This window comes from Lissotriton helveticus, chromosome 6 (assembly GCF_964261635.1).
Source record: "Lissotriton helveticus chromosome 6, aLisHel1.1, whole genome shotgun sequence".
NCBI lineage: Eukaryota > Metazoa > Chordata > Amphibia > Caudata > Salamandridae > Lissotriton > Lissotriton helveticus.
The window spans coordinates 1,281,468,975-1,281,486,112 of record NC_136067.1 but is presented as its reverse complement, the minus strand read 5'-3'; the positions used below and the strand labels follow the sequence as shown (position 1 = coordinate 1,281,486,112).

The window sequence follows — 17,138 nt, the reverse complement described above, 5'->3', positions numbered from 1 at the left end:
GCACTGTAACTGATGCTTTGTGGAGAAGTGTGGCTCACTGGGTAGAGCAGGCAGACCCTGGAGCAGAGGTCGGACCCAGGACCAGGGTTCAATTCCCGACGCGGCAGGGTCTTGAGCTCAAATGTCCACGGACTCGATAATTCTCGCTCCGGTGCCTGCCCTAATCATGGGTTCTCACTCTGCAACTCTGGGCATTAAGCTTGCTTAATCTCCACAACGGCCCCCCGCGGCGGGATGCCTGGCTTTCACCTTGGGGATGCCCTGTAGGGGCTGTCTCACAGGGAAAAGCCAGGACGGGTTCCCAAGGCAAGCGCCGAGATGCCTCCGGGTGATTTGAGCGCTATATAAGAACATACAAAAAAAAAAAAAAAAAAAGTACCAGACGAGTTCCTGTGCTGTTGGTGATGCGAATCACTCTATCATATGAGTTTGCAACTATATGTAACAATAGGCGTACTGTATTACCTCTGGGTATATTCTCTAGCCCTGACAAAGTCATTGGTTTACAACAACTTGACGAAACACGTGTTATCTTGCTGGTATATTTGATACCACTAAGATGCACAGATTAAAAGAAGTCTTACATTGAGGACTCTTGACAACTTGTAATCAAAAGGGTGGTGTGTTATCACCAATTTTGATACACATATATTAAATCTGTTATTTCCTCTCTTTTGTCAGGGACTTCACTAGGGTAGTTTATTTCATTTTAAGAAAACTTTCTTAAACAGTCAGGGTCCAGTGCAGCACAGGCCATGGCTGGAAGTGACTCCGTCTGATTCGTAATTCAGATATCACCTTGACTTGACTCTTCCTGAAGACAGTTTAGATAGAGTGAGTCTCGGGAAAATAAATCTGTAGCAGACATTATTTACTTTTCATCATGGCAAGGATATATAAGAGCACATGAAGTAAAAACGAATAAATATTCCTTTTCAATCAGCAGTTTGTGTTGTAATATATTACATGGATGACTTCATTTTTTACAGTCTGAGGAACTAATATAAAGAAGAGAAGTAAAATCCATTGATTCATGTCAAAAGCGGCAAGTCCTTGAATGGTGGGATTCCTGATTTCATGTTGCAATATAGCCTTGGTAATCCTGAATTTTAAAATTACACATATGGTTATGCTGGGTATGTGTAATGTACCATCAAGATTACCTCAAAACCAAGCCCATGACCTGTTGATGTATTTTTTCCCTAGAACAAATTTAAATGTATTACTGTTTCAAATGGTACTATTTTTCTGTTTCATTATAACATGCTCTCCCAGCAGCTATGTTCTCCCACCACTGTTGCAAGTGGACAAACATTCCTTAATTGTCACTGATTGTATTGCACAATAATTGCATTTGTTTGGCGCTTCATACCCCTGGCCAGAATGATACAAATCCACAAAAGGATATGTGCAGACAGATTTAGAGTTTTGCCAAAAGAATATCTGTCTACCTGTGTGGCAGATGTGTGTTCTCTGCCACTGTGACAGTAGGAATTATGCTGCATTTTGATTTCTCCTTCTTGAGGTGCAAGTTTCCTTTTCACAGGGGCTGCTTCTACCATGAAAAGAAAACACTTTTTGTGTGGGTGGCAAATTTGCGCCTTTAGTTGAAATTCCACCTGTTAGATAGTGAGATTTGCTGCCCATTTCTAAGCAATGTCCACACATCTTGTCTCTTTGACATGCTGGGAACAATCTAACCTTTAAAAATCTGCACTACTGTCCATGGTGGTCTTTAACTGGGACCGTCGACATATTTGGTGGAGATAGCACCACACCATGGTTGACCAAATGGGGAAGAGAGATGTCTCTTGCAGCGGGATGTCCCCATGGAAGCATCTCATTAAAGATCGGTTTGATTATCTGTTGCCCGGATGTGCTGTTCTGCCCTCCTCAAAATCAGACACTGAGCACTACATATACCCAAGTAGTGCACAATTCTTTTCAGGTGAAAGTTAAACCCTAAATGAATGATAGTGCGAGGGGCTTTGCTAGTAACCTTTTTTCTGCTCTTTCATTAGGTCGAAGAGGCTGACGACTGGTTGCGCTACGGCAATCCCTGGGAAAAAGCCCGTCCAGAGTACATGCTTCCGGTGCATTTCTACGGGCGAGTGGAGCATTCTCCAGAAGGTGCCAAGTGGATTGAAACACAGGTATTCTCCTGACACCATGGTCAAATTAATGCTCATATCTCATTTTTTTTTCCTGTACTTTGTTTTTCAGACAATTAGCAAATGCTAAGAATCTTGCTAAGATTCTTACTCTTCTTCGTTCCCTAAAGAATTTTTTATGGGCAAGAGAAGCTTCCGGGTTTTGTTAACCATCATCCCGTAGTAATAAGCAGTGATTTGTAAAGCATTGTTGAAAATGTTTAATCACTTAGAAAAGAAATGAAAACATTTTCAGGTTAGCTTATCAATTCAGACTGCATCGCATGGGCAGCTTGCTGGTACCGATAGTGTATTATCTTTTGAAAATACTTTGACCGTCATTGCCGTGCTTATAAACAGCAGATTTTTCTTAGCAAAAATTTCCCTCTTGTGACTTTAGTGCAGCAGCGGTTTCTTCACTTGGACGGGGGCGAGCCACAGCCCCGCCCTCTGCAAGCTGCAGACGAAAAAATAAAATGGCAATAATTGCCATTTTATTTTTTTACCGTTGTGCGCGCTGCAACAGCCAGCCTGCCCCGAGCCCAGAGACATACGCGGAATGTCCTCTGCAGAACAGTGGTAGGCTGGATGCCCCAAAGTGTGTATGTCACTTTGGCTGCCTGTCTGCGCAGGCCAAAGTCACATGCGCTCTTTGAAGCTCTCCACCCAGTTGTCGGAATGAGAGCAGCGCCAGGATTAGTTAAAGGAGTTTGCTGGGCCCATGCGCAGGGGCGTAGGAGACACTAAAATTCTGGGGGGGACAGGGACAACCTTGGGGGCTTCCCAGTGACCCTATACAAATCACCGCCTGTTAAACAAATACAATCGCATACTTTCGAAGTGAAATATTGGGAAAAGCAGGCATGTTGTCACAGTCTGCATGTATGCTTGTTTGTTATTTCATATAGTAATCAGACTAAATGTTAAAAAAACATGTATATGAATCTTGCATCTTCATGCACCAAGCAAACAAAGGTCGCAGACTTAGGGTGGGGGCGTTGCGTTTGCAAGTGCATTATGGTTTGAAAAATACCTGCTGCTGCATTCCTGGGGGCAGATTTACAAGCCCCTTGCGCCTCATTTACGCCGCCGTTGCGTCACTTTTGTGATGCAGCGGCGGCGCAAATCCTGCTCCATGGTGCGGGGGTACTTACAACGTGACGCATCTGGGAGATGCGTCACGTTGTAATGCCCTGTGCCACATGTAGGCATTACTGTGCGGGGGGGGCGTTCCGGCGCAGGAATGCCTCCTAAAAGTGGCTGAGTGAAATCTACAAGATTTCACTCAGTCACTTTTAGGCCCATGCTGCGTCAAAACCCTGCGCCTGCCTGAAGCAGGTGTAAGGATTGACGCAGCATTAACTAGAGCCAGCAATAACCAGAGCATTGCTGGAGCTGCGTCGCGCTTGCGACGCAACTCCATCAATGCATCACTTTTACGGCAGAGATGCGTCACGCATCTCTCCCGTTTATGCCCCATGGTGCACCGCATTGTAAATGCGGCGCATTTATAATGGCGGAGCTGTGGCGCACAATAACTGGTGCATCCCTGCTGATTTGCAGGGATGCGCCAGTTATTGTAAATATGCCCCCTGGTCTCCAGCAATTTTCAGGCAACGATAAAAATGTGAAGATAACTTCGGTGATTAACGTTCTTTATTGAGAGAGATCGGAGGTTTGTAGTGGAAGTATTGACTCATGGTAAGGTAGCCACAGTGGGGTAACATGCCTGCAGCAAAGAACGTGTACCACGCAGATCTCAAAATGCATATCATGTAAATAGGTCAGTGAGTTACTGCTTTTTTCTGAGAGATTCTTTTGGTATTTGCAGTTTATAAGTTAAAATCCTAACATAGAACAGTGAGCTATTAACCATCATCAAAGAACTGCATGAAAACCTCAAGGTATGGATTAGAACGTTATGATTTTTCCCCAGTCTTTCCTTATCCTAATGTTGGAAAATGGGTTCATTAGGATAGAAATCAATTCTGATTATTAAAGAGAACCCCACAACCATGGTGTTATGTTTTAAATCCTGAGTTTGTGCTTCTTTAGTGTTGCAAAGCCATCCTTTGCCCTGGGCACTCTCCAGTGTTTTGCTGACTGGTACTTGTGGTACCTGACTCCGACTGACCCTTGCCTCTGCCTGAACAGGCACAGGGCCAGTGCTATTCTGAAAGAGACACTTAAAGATACTGTGAAAACACCTACATACACTAGGGTGCACTATGGGTCAGGGTACCCCTATGATTGACATGACCTCTCCTATAAGGCCCTAGTACATAATAGGGCAGGGGGATTAGAACTACCTTTAAGTCCCTAGAATATAATAGGGCATGGCAGTTTAGAGGCCAGCAGCCCTTTCTGTGTTTGCATGTGTGCACTGCTGAAGCCTGAGGTCAGTTTAAAAGTAGCCCTGTGTTGTAGGACTGCTTTTAAAATGCAAATTGTGTCCAAACTCGACTTTTGGGTTTGGGGAACTTATAAATTGATCAACTACAATGCTGGGGCAAAATTAAGTTAAGTGGAAAAATGTTTTCCACTTAACTATGGCTGTAACATATTTGACACATAATACATCATCTGCTGCATAATCTAACAATTTTGTTGCTCAAACGGATAAAAAATTACTGAAAGAAATGTGATTTATGTTGCTGTGAAGTGTAGGGCCCTTTGCAAAGGTTGCCTGGTCACCATTCCCAATGCTACATTTGTATGTTACACATGTACTAATGAGGCAAAAGCTTTGCAGAGGCTGTTAGTATGTATAAGTATGTCAAAATAATAAAGTATCATAAAATGCACTGCATTACGCTGCAGCCTTTTTATTGTTGCATCATTTAGTCAACACTGCAACATAATTTTGGCCTCCATTGCTGCTTAACTCCAGTGGTCCGAAAGTAGGCTGCAAGTGTTTGTGCATGAAGCAGAGACCATGAATTTCAAACTTAGGGGCTGATTACGATGGCAGGTGGACTTCAGTCCGTCCGCTATCGAATCGGGGAATGGGACTGCTGGCCTCCAAGGTGGCGGCTCCGCGATAGGCATTACAATGCGACCGCCACTATGACGTGCGCAGTGCCTATCTTTTACATTGCAGCAGGTGTTGCTGGCTGCATCATATGCCGCAATGTAAAAACTGACATGTTACATATATCACTGCACTACGTGGCAGGCACAATGCGGTGCCTGCCACATGGTGCAGTGATATGTAGGGGGGCTTCTTAGATGCCCCCCAGGTCCCATGTCTGGGGCTGGGGGGAAAGGGGCCTGCTGCAGGCCTCCAATGTCCCTTTCCGCCAATTTTTCCATGACGGGTGAACCACCATGGATAGGCTGGTGGGTAAGGGGTATCGTAATCCCTACTGTAGTGCCTGGTAGGCACCACCAGCTTTGTAGAAACCACAAGAACCACCCGCCATTGTAATATGGTTGGTGGTGATGCAGTCACCGATGGCGGTGAGACCACCACTGACGGGGTGACGTGGCGGTCCCACCTCCATTATAATCACCCCCTAAGTTTGGTGTGCATGCAAATACTACATTGCCAACCCCTGGTAAGTTGCACTACTACTGCTGAAAAAGGCCAATGGAGGTACCAATGGGTGCGGTGGACTGGCCTCAAGGATCTTGTGACCTCAGTGTCCCTGTCGATCTAGGGTGTGCTTCTTCGTATGCCTGCTCGCAAGACTGGAGGTGAACTGCAGTATGGATTGTGGTGGACAGGCCTTCAAGGTTAACTCACACTTGCCACCCTTAGGGTCCACCTGCCAGTGCTAAGACATGAGGGCTGCCAAGGTCTATCGGGCCTTCTAAGGTGTAGCATCGGAATGAGCTCTGTCAGGAGTGTGGTCTGGTGGACTGGTCATTAAGGCTGAAAATGGTGCTCCAGTTGAGAATTCAGAAGCTCTGGCCAGAGTGCCACATCCTCTCCCACACTGAACACCATACTGCCTCACTGAGAGAAACATGCACTGCCCTAAGCTACAACTCAATTGTGCTGCGACTACATTCAATTTATGCACTAGACAACAGTAAAATGCTGCCTGAAAAAAATGAATAACACCCTAGAAAAAGCAAACACTCATAAGGAATGCAAGAATAAGCAAATCATGTGAAATGTATTCAGGAGCAACATGCTTACCTTAACAGTTTAAAACTCATTATTCAGAAACCAGTAAGTGATTTTGCCTGAAAAATTCAGGACATGGCTACAGGTCCAGGAAGGGGCCTGTTTCAATGTCCATTTGTTATATCCTTTGAAAATGTAAGCAGTTTGGTTTAAAAAAGACCACATTCCCTGACACAGAGCCGCAGTACACATTTTATAAGCTAAAATAATTAAAACAGTTGAAAATGATCATATTAAACATTTCCACTCAATCCATTAACCAGGTATTTCAGTCCCTTTAGGAATGGTTCCCCACCCTGGGAAAACAATGTTGTTCAAAGAAAGAAGAAAGAAAGAAAGTAGCACTTTCACTGGCAAACTCTGTAAAGTAGCGCTAATGTGTGTGGCTGTAAATAACAATCTGGCCTGTCTGCTGACCACTCTGTATTGCTTTATTTCAGTATTTCAAAAGGAGAGGCAAGAGAGATTACGTAAGAGCTCTTGAAATCAGAACTTAAGGAGGAGCGAGACAGAAAGAGATGGAGGAATAAAGAGACAGAGGGGAGGAGGGCAGCTGCCAGAGGCAGGACAGGAGAAGTTGACACTGTGCTTGCCTTCTCCCAGCTTATGAAGGAAAAGAGACGGAGTTTTTTTCCCCTTCTCGGCCCTTCCCAGAACGCTGAGCCTTCCTGCAGCATAACAAAGGGCAGAGGGCAAGTGGCCTCTTTGACTTGCAGGCAGGTCAAGTACAGGGCCATTAGGTAGCGCTTTTGCGCGCTAATGGCCCTGCGAATGACAGAAGGCAGAGGGGAAATTCTTTTGTTCCCTCGGCCCCCCACCCTTGTCCCCCGTGTCCCCCCCACTCCAAAATCTGGGGGGGATATGTCCCCTGCGTCCCCACCACTTCCTACGCCCATGCCCATGCGGCAGGAAAGAAGAAGATCGGGACCGGAGCAAGGATTGCAGCCAGGTAAGTGGTTGATTTTCTTTTTTATGTGATGTATTTTCAGCAACAGTTTGCCCGACTCACCACTCCTCATAGCTGGCAGACGCCACTGATTTTGCCCATTGTTCTATAGTATTTACCGCAGCCATGGTACACGTGTCCAGGTAAGTTGTCTGACTGGCGTTATTTTTTCTAATAGTCAAAAATAGTTTCATTTGCCATCTTGGTTTAACCCCTTCCGTGCTCCCGTCAGCCGTTGGCTGACGGAAGCACTCCCTCCCCAATGCTGCCGTCGGCCAACAGCCGACGAAGCCCCGCTCACCTTTTAGAACACCCGCACCGCAGGGGAAAAACCACCGCGGTTAAGGCGTTAAAGCATGCAATGAATGAGCACTTCTTGAGTTGAATCCAACGGGTTTGTTTTCACCGCATCGGAGATATTTAGCCTAAAGCGCACCAGTTTTGTCAAGATGTCAAAGGTACCTCAGGGGCAAGTGACACTTCTACCTCCAAGCCGGTAGTCAAAGTGTATTAAAAAACATATGGGAACTGTAATGCTGTGCACAAAATGGACGGGATGAGTGAAATGGGGGCTGTGACAAAGGCATGGCTAAAAAAAAAAATGTTCCTTAATCTCTTTTTGTCTTACTCCTTCAGGTAACTAAATTTGTAAAATAAGGCACAGCCTAAATGAAAAATAAATACAAGTTGAGTAAATCAGAGAGAAATTGACTATCGTACATTATGAAACCTCTATCAGTCAATGCACTGCAGAGGTTCTGTGTGTGTAACTAGAGAGCCGCATAATTGAACTCTGGTTGGTGCACTGGAGAATAGTGACTTGTGTATTTTTAGTGCTAGGAGGTCCCTGCCTGTCACAGAAAGCACAGCGATTATGTAAGCCATTAATTTAAACTGACTTTACACACTGTATGATAGGCTGCTACAAAATGTGCAGAAATGTTTAAGATAAAAAAAATGTTCCCAAATATAGTTCTTAGTAATACCCAGATTGTACATAGTACATTTTTTTATAGCTTTCCTTCAAAAGCACACACTTCGCATCTCAGCTGGTAACTCCCTTGCAAGTTGACTCCAAAAGAATAAACTTCTGTCATCAGGAAGCATCAAGTGATTCCATTACTTAAAGCCAATACATCCTCCAAGCACCCTTTATAGTTGCAGACTAACTAGTTGTGCACATTTACATTTCTTTCAGACAAACAGGCACTCTGGTAAGAAGGCTTGTTTAGCTGTGTGCCCTCCCTCGGTTTTACAGCACAGGAGCCTTACATTTCAGGGGAAGCATTTCAATTCTCGGAATTAACCCTACCCTTTTCACAAAGAGTAGGGGAGCGTTTTTTCTTAAATTTAAAAAGTATGGACACGTAGTGCCCCTAAGATCACGCCTACGTATGCCACTGCTCCTAACCCCCTAATCTCTTGAATTTCCAAATCATAAATTATCTTTCTTCACTTGACACTGCTAGGATGCCAGCAATAACTCTTAAATGACCATCCTATCAGTCACCCACCTCACATAGAAAAATAAAATGTGTCCACATTTTCTGACTCATCTACATATATCATGTTTCTTACCAGGAGGTTTGACGAGTTGATTCGTTTACGGAGCAGCGCTATATAAACCTAATCATTTTATTAAAGTACTAGCGGCCCGTCCCGACGTTGTCCGGGTATGACAGAAATGTCTGCAATTAGAAAGCGCCCCAGCGATATGTGCCTTTTGCCGTCCTGCCGTTGACATCGTGCCCGGGCTCTGCATCTGCTGATTAAGGCGCTGACGCGTGTGTACCTGCTCTGAAGTTCTTGCCTCACAGTCTGCAAATGCGACACAGCCGTCCTGCCATGCTTATCGTGCCCGGGTGTCTTCTGTTTGGCCTCTTCATGCACTTTACGGCGCGTACTAAAAAACACGGCGTGGTGCACTGAGATGCCACACGCCACGTCAACGTCATCCGATGGCATACTCAGCCGCCACACATGATAGAACACTATTCTAACGCTCCACGGCGTACTCAGCCGCCACACATTTCCAACGAAATATAACGCTATTCTCACGCTCCAAACGTATGCACACGCCCACCTCGGAGCTGGTGCTACTTCCAACGGACTACTTTGTCTCACAACGTGCTTTGTCCCTTCCAAAGTATATGTTGCGCTGGTGTATAGCCTATGTCCATCTGCTTTGCCTCACCTTTCCAATGCTGTATGCGGTGTTCCGGTTGGCGCAGTGGTTCCGGAGCTTACCCGCCTCAAAGATTTGGTCTCTCTCTTTATAATATTAGTATGGATATTTTCATTGCATGCACCATAAAAAGAAAATGTTCATGTGCGATAGTCACCTTGAAAGTAACAAAGTAAGTAACCAACCCTCCTCCACACAAGGGATTAAGGAAGAATAGAACGCAGGTGTGGATGTGGCTGGACCTAATGTCCTGGTGGGCCGGTGCATAGCTTCCATTGGTGGAGCAGGTGCAGTGACACCGGGGCCAGAAGTCTGAGGGGCCCACTGAACCCTGATTATTGCTGTATTTTATAATTAGGGCTCCTCGTTTCATGATATTTATCTTTTTAACCTTTCTGTTTGTATTCATCCATGTTTATTTTTTGGTCATCTTGTTATTATGTATCCATATTTATTTTGTGTTTTGAGAATAAATGGAGTTGTAAAAGGGTATATTTCCATGTTTATTTTTTGGTCATCTTGTTGATATGTATCCATATTTATTTTGTGTTTTGAGAATAAATGGAGTTGTAAAAGTGTATATTTCCACGTTTATTTAACTCTAAGAAATGCACTAATACATGGATGTCTGTCACGTTTTAGCAGTGACACAATTAAGCAGTCACATATAACAAAAGACTACACTCACAACTACCTATTAGTGTTATACTACAAATATATGTTAGCATTTGCCTGTATTTAAGGAAATCTCATCTGTTTTTTTAATTCTCCATGCTGCCTATCTGTTGATGTTGCCTAGAATTCATGAAAGACAGCATGGAGAGTCTCTCACAGGAAGTACAATTTTCAGTATTTTTCTGCTTTTAAAAATAAATACAGACAGGAAACACATTGTTGTCTCTCTGTATTTATCTGTAAAAATCAGTAAAAATGGAAAACCGGAATCCTTATTTATAATCCAGACAGCATCCAATTGGCCTATTTCCTTCCTTGCACCAGGGCCCATGAGACACTGGCATGGCCTCGGGCCTGACCAACGGGGAATGCTAAATGCCAGTGTTTCTTAACCTGTGGCCTGAATTCCCCTAAGGGTAAGCGAAACCTGCTCAGGCTATCTGCAAATGCTTAGAAAATTAAACAATATTAACAAATTATTAAAGTGTATATAAATAAAGAAGCAAACATTGACAATTTTGAAACTTTCTGTGAATGTTAAGGAATTTGAAATTGGAGGCTAAAAATTATTTTAGTATCCTCAGACACAGAATATAGTGTGGACAATGAGTGGCATTTATTGAAATTAGAAAATCTCTAACCTTCACATTAAAAGTAACGTTTAAAAAAATATATATTTAGTTTTAGAATTTCTTTATTATTTTGAAAACAAAAAACATCATATGCAATTGGTGGGACAACCACCTTTAGACAATAGCAATACATTTGAATCTCACAAACAAAAACTCCCTCAACTACCCCACCCAACCCTTCCGGAGCTGGTTACAGCAAAAAAAAGGAACAGAGGAGACGGGAAGACGACTCATGCTGAGTAACATAAAAAAGCAAGCCCTGACTCCCAGTCTCTCCATCTCATTAAACCTCCTATGTTGTTGCTCTGTCTGGATCAGATAAGCGGAGTAGGCGGAGATACTTTGGACAGATCAGTTCTCGAAATTCTATCGACGGTAAAAACAAGAAGGGCCTCCACATTTTGGGGATTGCAGAGTTATGGTCTTTCAGAGCGAGACTGATATGCTCCATCCCCATAATATACCACAGCCTCTGCAACCAACCCAGGTGTGTTGGGGGGCGGGAGGTTGAGTACCCCAGTGTATGAGAATATTCTGTATTGCTGGTAATAGTGCTAGGCTTTTCTGTCTGCCTTTGCGGTATCTCAGAGGAAAAGTAAGCATGTTAAGGAGCCCTAAAAGGATGTAAGCCGGGAATCTAGGGAGTTCAGTATCAAGGTGAGTACCAATGTCATCCAGAACATGGGACCAATATGTAGTTAGTGTAGGGCAATCCCATAGTATATGTGTTAGTGTGCTTATAGCACCACATTGGCACCAACAGTTTGGTGATTTGGATGGAGCACATTTGTGCAATCTGCTAGGGGTAAGGAACCCTGGGGCATATTATCAAGAACGGCGTTAAAGTATTGCCGCTTTAGCGGCAGGAAACTGGCACTAAAGTGGCGATAATGGGCTTGATAATATGCCCTTGAGAATTCCAATAGAAGCCTATGTTCACGCCAGAACATGGGCTTCTATGGAAATCCACAAAGGCATATTATCAAGCCCATTATCGCCGCTTTAGCTGCAGTTTCCTCCCGCTAAAGCGGCAATAATTTTAACACTATTTCTTGATAATATGCCCCCAAATCATTTTGATTTTTGTGGCTGTCTCAGTCCCCAGAATATTACGAGCCGTGTGCCCGGCCCGATAGTAAATCTCATCGCACTCTTTTGGGTTACCTCCCTCAACAATCTCGGACTCCCACCGCCTCTGACCCGGTGATTTATGTAGTGGGCGTTCTGGTGTCAAGAGCTTATAGAGGTGTGTGATAAGGCGTGAATTTGTTGTAGTAGATAACAACCATTGCTCGTATTGTGAAAGGAGGCGCTGAGCGCCTGGTTTAACTGTGGGTTGCAGCACCCACGGATGTATTTGAGTGTAGTGCCATCTCTCGCTTTCGGGAAAGGTAAAATCTTAACGAAGGGAGTCGAACGGGACGGGGCCTTCCTTATCGAATAGGTGTCCTACCGATGTACAACCGTTTTGAGACCATAGGGAGAAGCTAGGATCTGTGAGTACCGAGGTAAAGTTGGGGTTCCCAACTATAGGAGTTAGTGGAGATGGGAAGGATGTGAGCTGTCTGCGTGTAGCCACTTTGTCCCATGCTGTTAATGCAGGCCCAGTGATTGATGACAAATATAGGTTAGGGTGTACTGCTTCTTTTGGGAGGAAGGGTATTCTCCATAAGGGTTGGCCAGCAAATGCCTTTTCCATGAACAAACACCGTTTTTCGGACTCTGCCTGCGACCATTCAATAAAGGCTCATAGTTGCGAGGCATGGAAGTATCGGACCAGGTCAAGGACTCCCAATCCTCCCTCAAGGGGGTCTGTAACTCAGGTCTCTGTTAAGTCCAGGACGTTTGTCCACCCATATGAAGTGGTTTATATCAATTTGGAGAGACCGGATGGAGCCTGGTGGGGGGTCCAGTGGGAGCCTGTGAAAGAGGAATAGAATTTTGGGAAGAATTGCCATTTTCACTGCTGCAATCCTCCCCAACCAGGAGAGGGTGAGTTGCCTCCAGCACCGTAGTTTGGAGTAGTGCGCTGCAGTTAAGGGTCGCCGTCTCAGCTATCATAGGAGCAATCGACAACCCCAGGTCCCTAATGTGAAAGTTAGCCCACTGAAGGAAATGCTTGGCCCGTTATAATTCTACAGTAAAAACAGCCATAGAGCAGCTGGCCCCATTGAAACAGTGCCCTAGTTGGCTAGGCGCCCCCATATAGCGTGGTTCTCTTCAAACCTACAGACAGAAAATCGTCTTTGTAAGTATCTGGAAAGGCGCTGGCTCCATTCCCATGATGCACAGGACAAAGAGAGATAAAAGATCACTCTGACTTAATACCACAAAAACAAAAACTGCACTCAGAGCCAATTTCGCGCTGCAACTCACCCAGGCAGGGAGTGCCCCCAAAGTCTTGTATCAAATTCTTAAGTCCTCTTAAGTCATTTACAAACCTGAAGACCTATAATAATGAGGTGGCTCCCTCCCAATCACTCTGTAATAAAAGAGCTATTCATCTCGCACAGAAAATTGAGCTAATCTACGATAAAATCACCATAGTCTAATGTGCACACGTTAGAAAACTTTCCTCCTGTCACAGTTGGTGACGTGGAGTGACTGTTGAATACAGTCAAATCCAGCTCCGCTTTGGATATTATTCCCCCTCAATTCGCTCTATCCTCAATCTCCTGATGAGAGAGGGTCAACTTCCCGCTGAATGGAAGGCGGCACAAATAATTCCCATCCGTAAGAATATCAAGGACCCCATGGTGGACCTATCTAACTATCGTCCAATTTCCCTTTTACCTCTCCTGAGCAAGATATTGGAAAAACATATCAACAAGCATCTATCTGACCATGTCGAATCTATGGGATGCCTTGACCCATCTCAGTCAGGATTTAGGCCAAGGTACAGCACCAAGTCAGCATTGATTGCAGTTACCGTCTTCATTAGGCAGTCCCTGGACAACGGCCAAGCAGTACTAACAGTGCTGCTCGATTTGTCGGCAGCCTTAGACATGGTCTCTCACCAGATTCTTCTCAGGAGACCTAAAGAAATTGGAATCCAAGTACATGCCTTTCAGTGGATGTTGAGCTTTCTCTCCCTCCGAACTCAGACTATTAATCTGCGCCCTTTCTGTTCGAAGACCATGGGACTAAGGGAGTACCACAGGGCTCCTGCCTCAGCCCCACCTTATTCAACATTTACGTTGCTCCACTAGCTGGATTACTTATAGGGCTGGGATCCACACCAATTTCGTATGCTGATGACACTCAGCTACTACTTTCATTTGACAAACACACTCCCAACACCCAGTCCATCTTCCCGGAAGGCATGATCACTAGCGCTAGCTGGATGAGGAATAACTTCCTCCAGCTTAATGCTGGGAAAACCGAGATTATGTTGTTTGGAGATGCACCAGTGCTGTGGTCCCCAGAATGGTGGCCAGGTGATCTGGGCGCCACCCCGGTTCCCAAGTCTGTGGTCAAGAACATTGGCATACGCTTGGACCAGAAACTGTCAATTAAGGAGCATGTTGCAGCCACTGTAGGCTCTTGCTTCCATGTGCTAAGCCTTCTACAGAGGGTATTTCCCTTCCTTTGACCACACGGAAAACTCTTATTCAGGCACTAGTGTTGAGCCACTTGGACTACTGTAATGCCCTTCTGATTTCAGCAAATGAGTCCTCGTTGAGTAGACTCCAAGTAATCCAAAACACTGCGGCCCGCCTTGTCTCGAATGCCCCCGTCAGAACAGCCTCTCTCCCTCTTTTACAAAAGCTTCACTGGCTCCCAGAACGCAAACGGATCAAATTTAAGTTATGCTGTATTGTGCATAAAGCACTAAACGGCAAAGGTCCTGGCTATCTCGAAGGAAAATTCAATCAATACCTGCCCCCTAGACCCTTACGGTCAGGAGCTAAATCGTTACTCCTTGTACCGCGTTTCAAAAATTCACGCTTGGGTGGGAAAGCTTTTTTTCACCTAGCTCCCTTTTATTGGAGTCAACTTCCCATTCATCTTCGGCAATGCCCTGATCACCTTCAATTAAGAAGACTCCTCAAAACTGCACTGTTTTAAATCCTTTCTCTCTCTTTGGCCTACTGTAGCTCCACCATAGCGTGGAGATGCCCCTTTGGGGGTGATTTGGGAACTTTATAAATAAATAAATATCAAATAAATATCCTAGGGAAATGTCTGTTGAAGTGAGGTTAGTGTTTTAGTGTTTGTGTGACAGTGGAGGAGGGGTGCGAGGGTGTGGCAGAACTTTTTATAAAAAATGGCGGGAAAGCCATCTGGCTCTGGGGATTTAGAGAGTTTCAGCTTAGCTATGCAGGAGATGACGTCTATTTAAATTCGACTGTCTAACTCGTCTCTCTGATTGGGAGAGAAAGACGAAGTGTGTGTTTCCTGGAGGTACATTTGGATGTCTTCCGGACACAGGTTCTGCTCCGAGTATAGGTGTTGATAGTATTCCCTAAAGGCTTTAGCGGGTCTTCTGTCTGTGCCTGTCCCTCAGAGTCCACTACTTCCTGTATTTCCTGATCCTGCCTCTTAATTCGCAGCCTATTAGCCAGAAGTCATGCTGCCTTGTCCCCTCCGACATAAAAATTAAGTTTTAAACGAAGTGCCGAGTATTCGGCCCGGTATATCTAATCCTGCTAATTGTGTTCTGGCTGCCTTTAACTGCCTCCACACTCTAGGCGCTCCTGTGCGTTTAGGAATGCGTTCAAGTTCTGTCACCTGACAGGACATGCCCTTTCTTTTTTCCCTGCGCTATTTGTTTTCTGCCGACGAAATGGCTATGAGTTTTCCCCTCACTACAGCGCGTCCCATACCATTGTCATTAATAGCCAAATAATCAGTGATCGTTTTGGTCAGTCGTTCTATGTTGACTTGGCTGTATAGAAGGCTATCTCGCAGGTGCCATGTTCTCGAACCTCGCTTATGGCTGGGGAGATCAACAGTGATGATCACAGCCGAATGTTCGGACATAAATCTGGGTTCTATAGTGACCTTCTGAACCTTTGTGACTAAGTCACTGGTGCCTAAAAAGTAGTCTAACCTGGCGTAGGTTTTCTTTGCAAAGGAATAGAACGTGTAAGTCTCTCGTCTGTCCGTGGACGTTCCTCCAGATGTCTGTGAGCCTCTGGTAGTGAGCCAGTTCTTCCCCCCTCAGAGAGCACCCCTTCTGCCTGTGACGCTGAGCCGACCTATCCAAAGTGTTGTCAAAAACCAAATTCAAGTCGCGGCCTACCAATGTCAGTCGGCCTGGTACTCCTAAAATCTCTGTTATCGCTTGCTTAAAGAAGTCTTCCTGTCTCTAAATGGGTGATTAAATGGGCACAATTGTGATTAGATCCTTGCCGATTTGTACTGAGTATGCTAAGAGTCTGCCCTTTATTTAATCTTCTTTCACGATGACCTTACCCTTAAAGCATCGGGAATTTAAAATGGTCACACCAGCTGTTTGTTCTCTTGAGAGGAGTCTGTGCTAGTCTCTAGGAAGGAGGTGGGTCTCCTGCAATAGGCATATCTCCGTCCCTGTGTGTTATAAATAAGATAATATAGAGCTCCGTTTCAGAGGGTGGTTAAGGCCTTTGATGTTTAATGTAAGTATTTTTACTTTATGCGACATATCGGTGAGGTCAAGAACGCTGTGGAGTGGTCATATATGTGGAACCGCGATCCCGTCATGGCGAGGCACTGGAGCCCCCGGGGGCCTCCCCATCTCTACATGTTGTGGAGGAAGAGTCCCCTTCCAAGGTCAGCACTCGACGTGCTTCCTCCATGGACCTGATTTGATGTAGCTTGCCAGCATAGCGAAATATGATGTGGAACGGGTGTCCCCAGGAATAACGCAAACCTGCTGTCTGGAGATGCATGGTCACGGGGTGAAAGTCTTTTCGTTTTTGAAGTGTTGATGCTGCGAAGTCCTGGTAAAGAACTAGGCGTGCTCCTTGTTACAACACTGGTGTTTTAATTCTGACTTTCTGGAGGATCTTTTTTTTCAGAGGAAAGTTGTGGACGCAAGTAAGTATATCCGGTGGAGAAGCCCTAGCGAGCGTGCAAGTCCCACTCCACGAGTTCTGTACAGTTGAATAGACACCTCAGGGTCCACCTCTAGGATAGTTCGAAACAGGTCTTGCACGTATGAACCGGAAGGTGCTCCCCGGATCTGTATGTTCTGTCAGGATCTATTCTCAAGGTCCTCCGAGTGGGCCTGAAGGTCCAAGTTTTGGTCTTTAAGACGTGGTATCTCTTTTTGCTTCCTTCGTGGTCTTCCAATGTGGATAACCTCTCGCCCAACCTGTCTTTCTCTCATCTGGCTCCTTCTAGTTCCTGCGCCACTTCCTTCTTAAAGGATTGTAAGTCTTCTCGCAGGGATGCGAAAAGTAATTCCAGGTAGGGGCGAGGGGTGTATTCGTCC

General features: G+C 45.0%; 1 protein-coding gene across 1 annotated transcript in view; it reads left to right on the top strand.

The window, feature by feature from the left end:
- PYGB (glycogen phosphorylase B) overlaps positions 1-17,138 on the top strand; it is a 689,075-nt gene that overhangs the window by 269,244 nt on the left and 402,693 nt on the right. Inside the window, exon 5 of the mRNA XM_078649032.1 lies at positions 2,022-2,153. Coding sequence (XP_078505158.1) covers positions 2,022-2,153 — 132 coding nt within the window. The remainder of the gene's footprint in view (positions 1-2,021; positions 2,154-17,138) is intronic.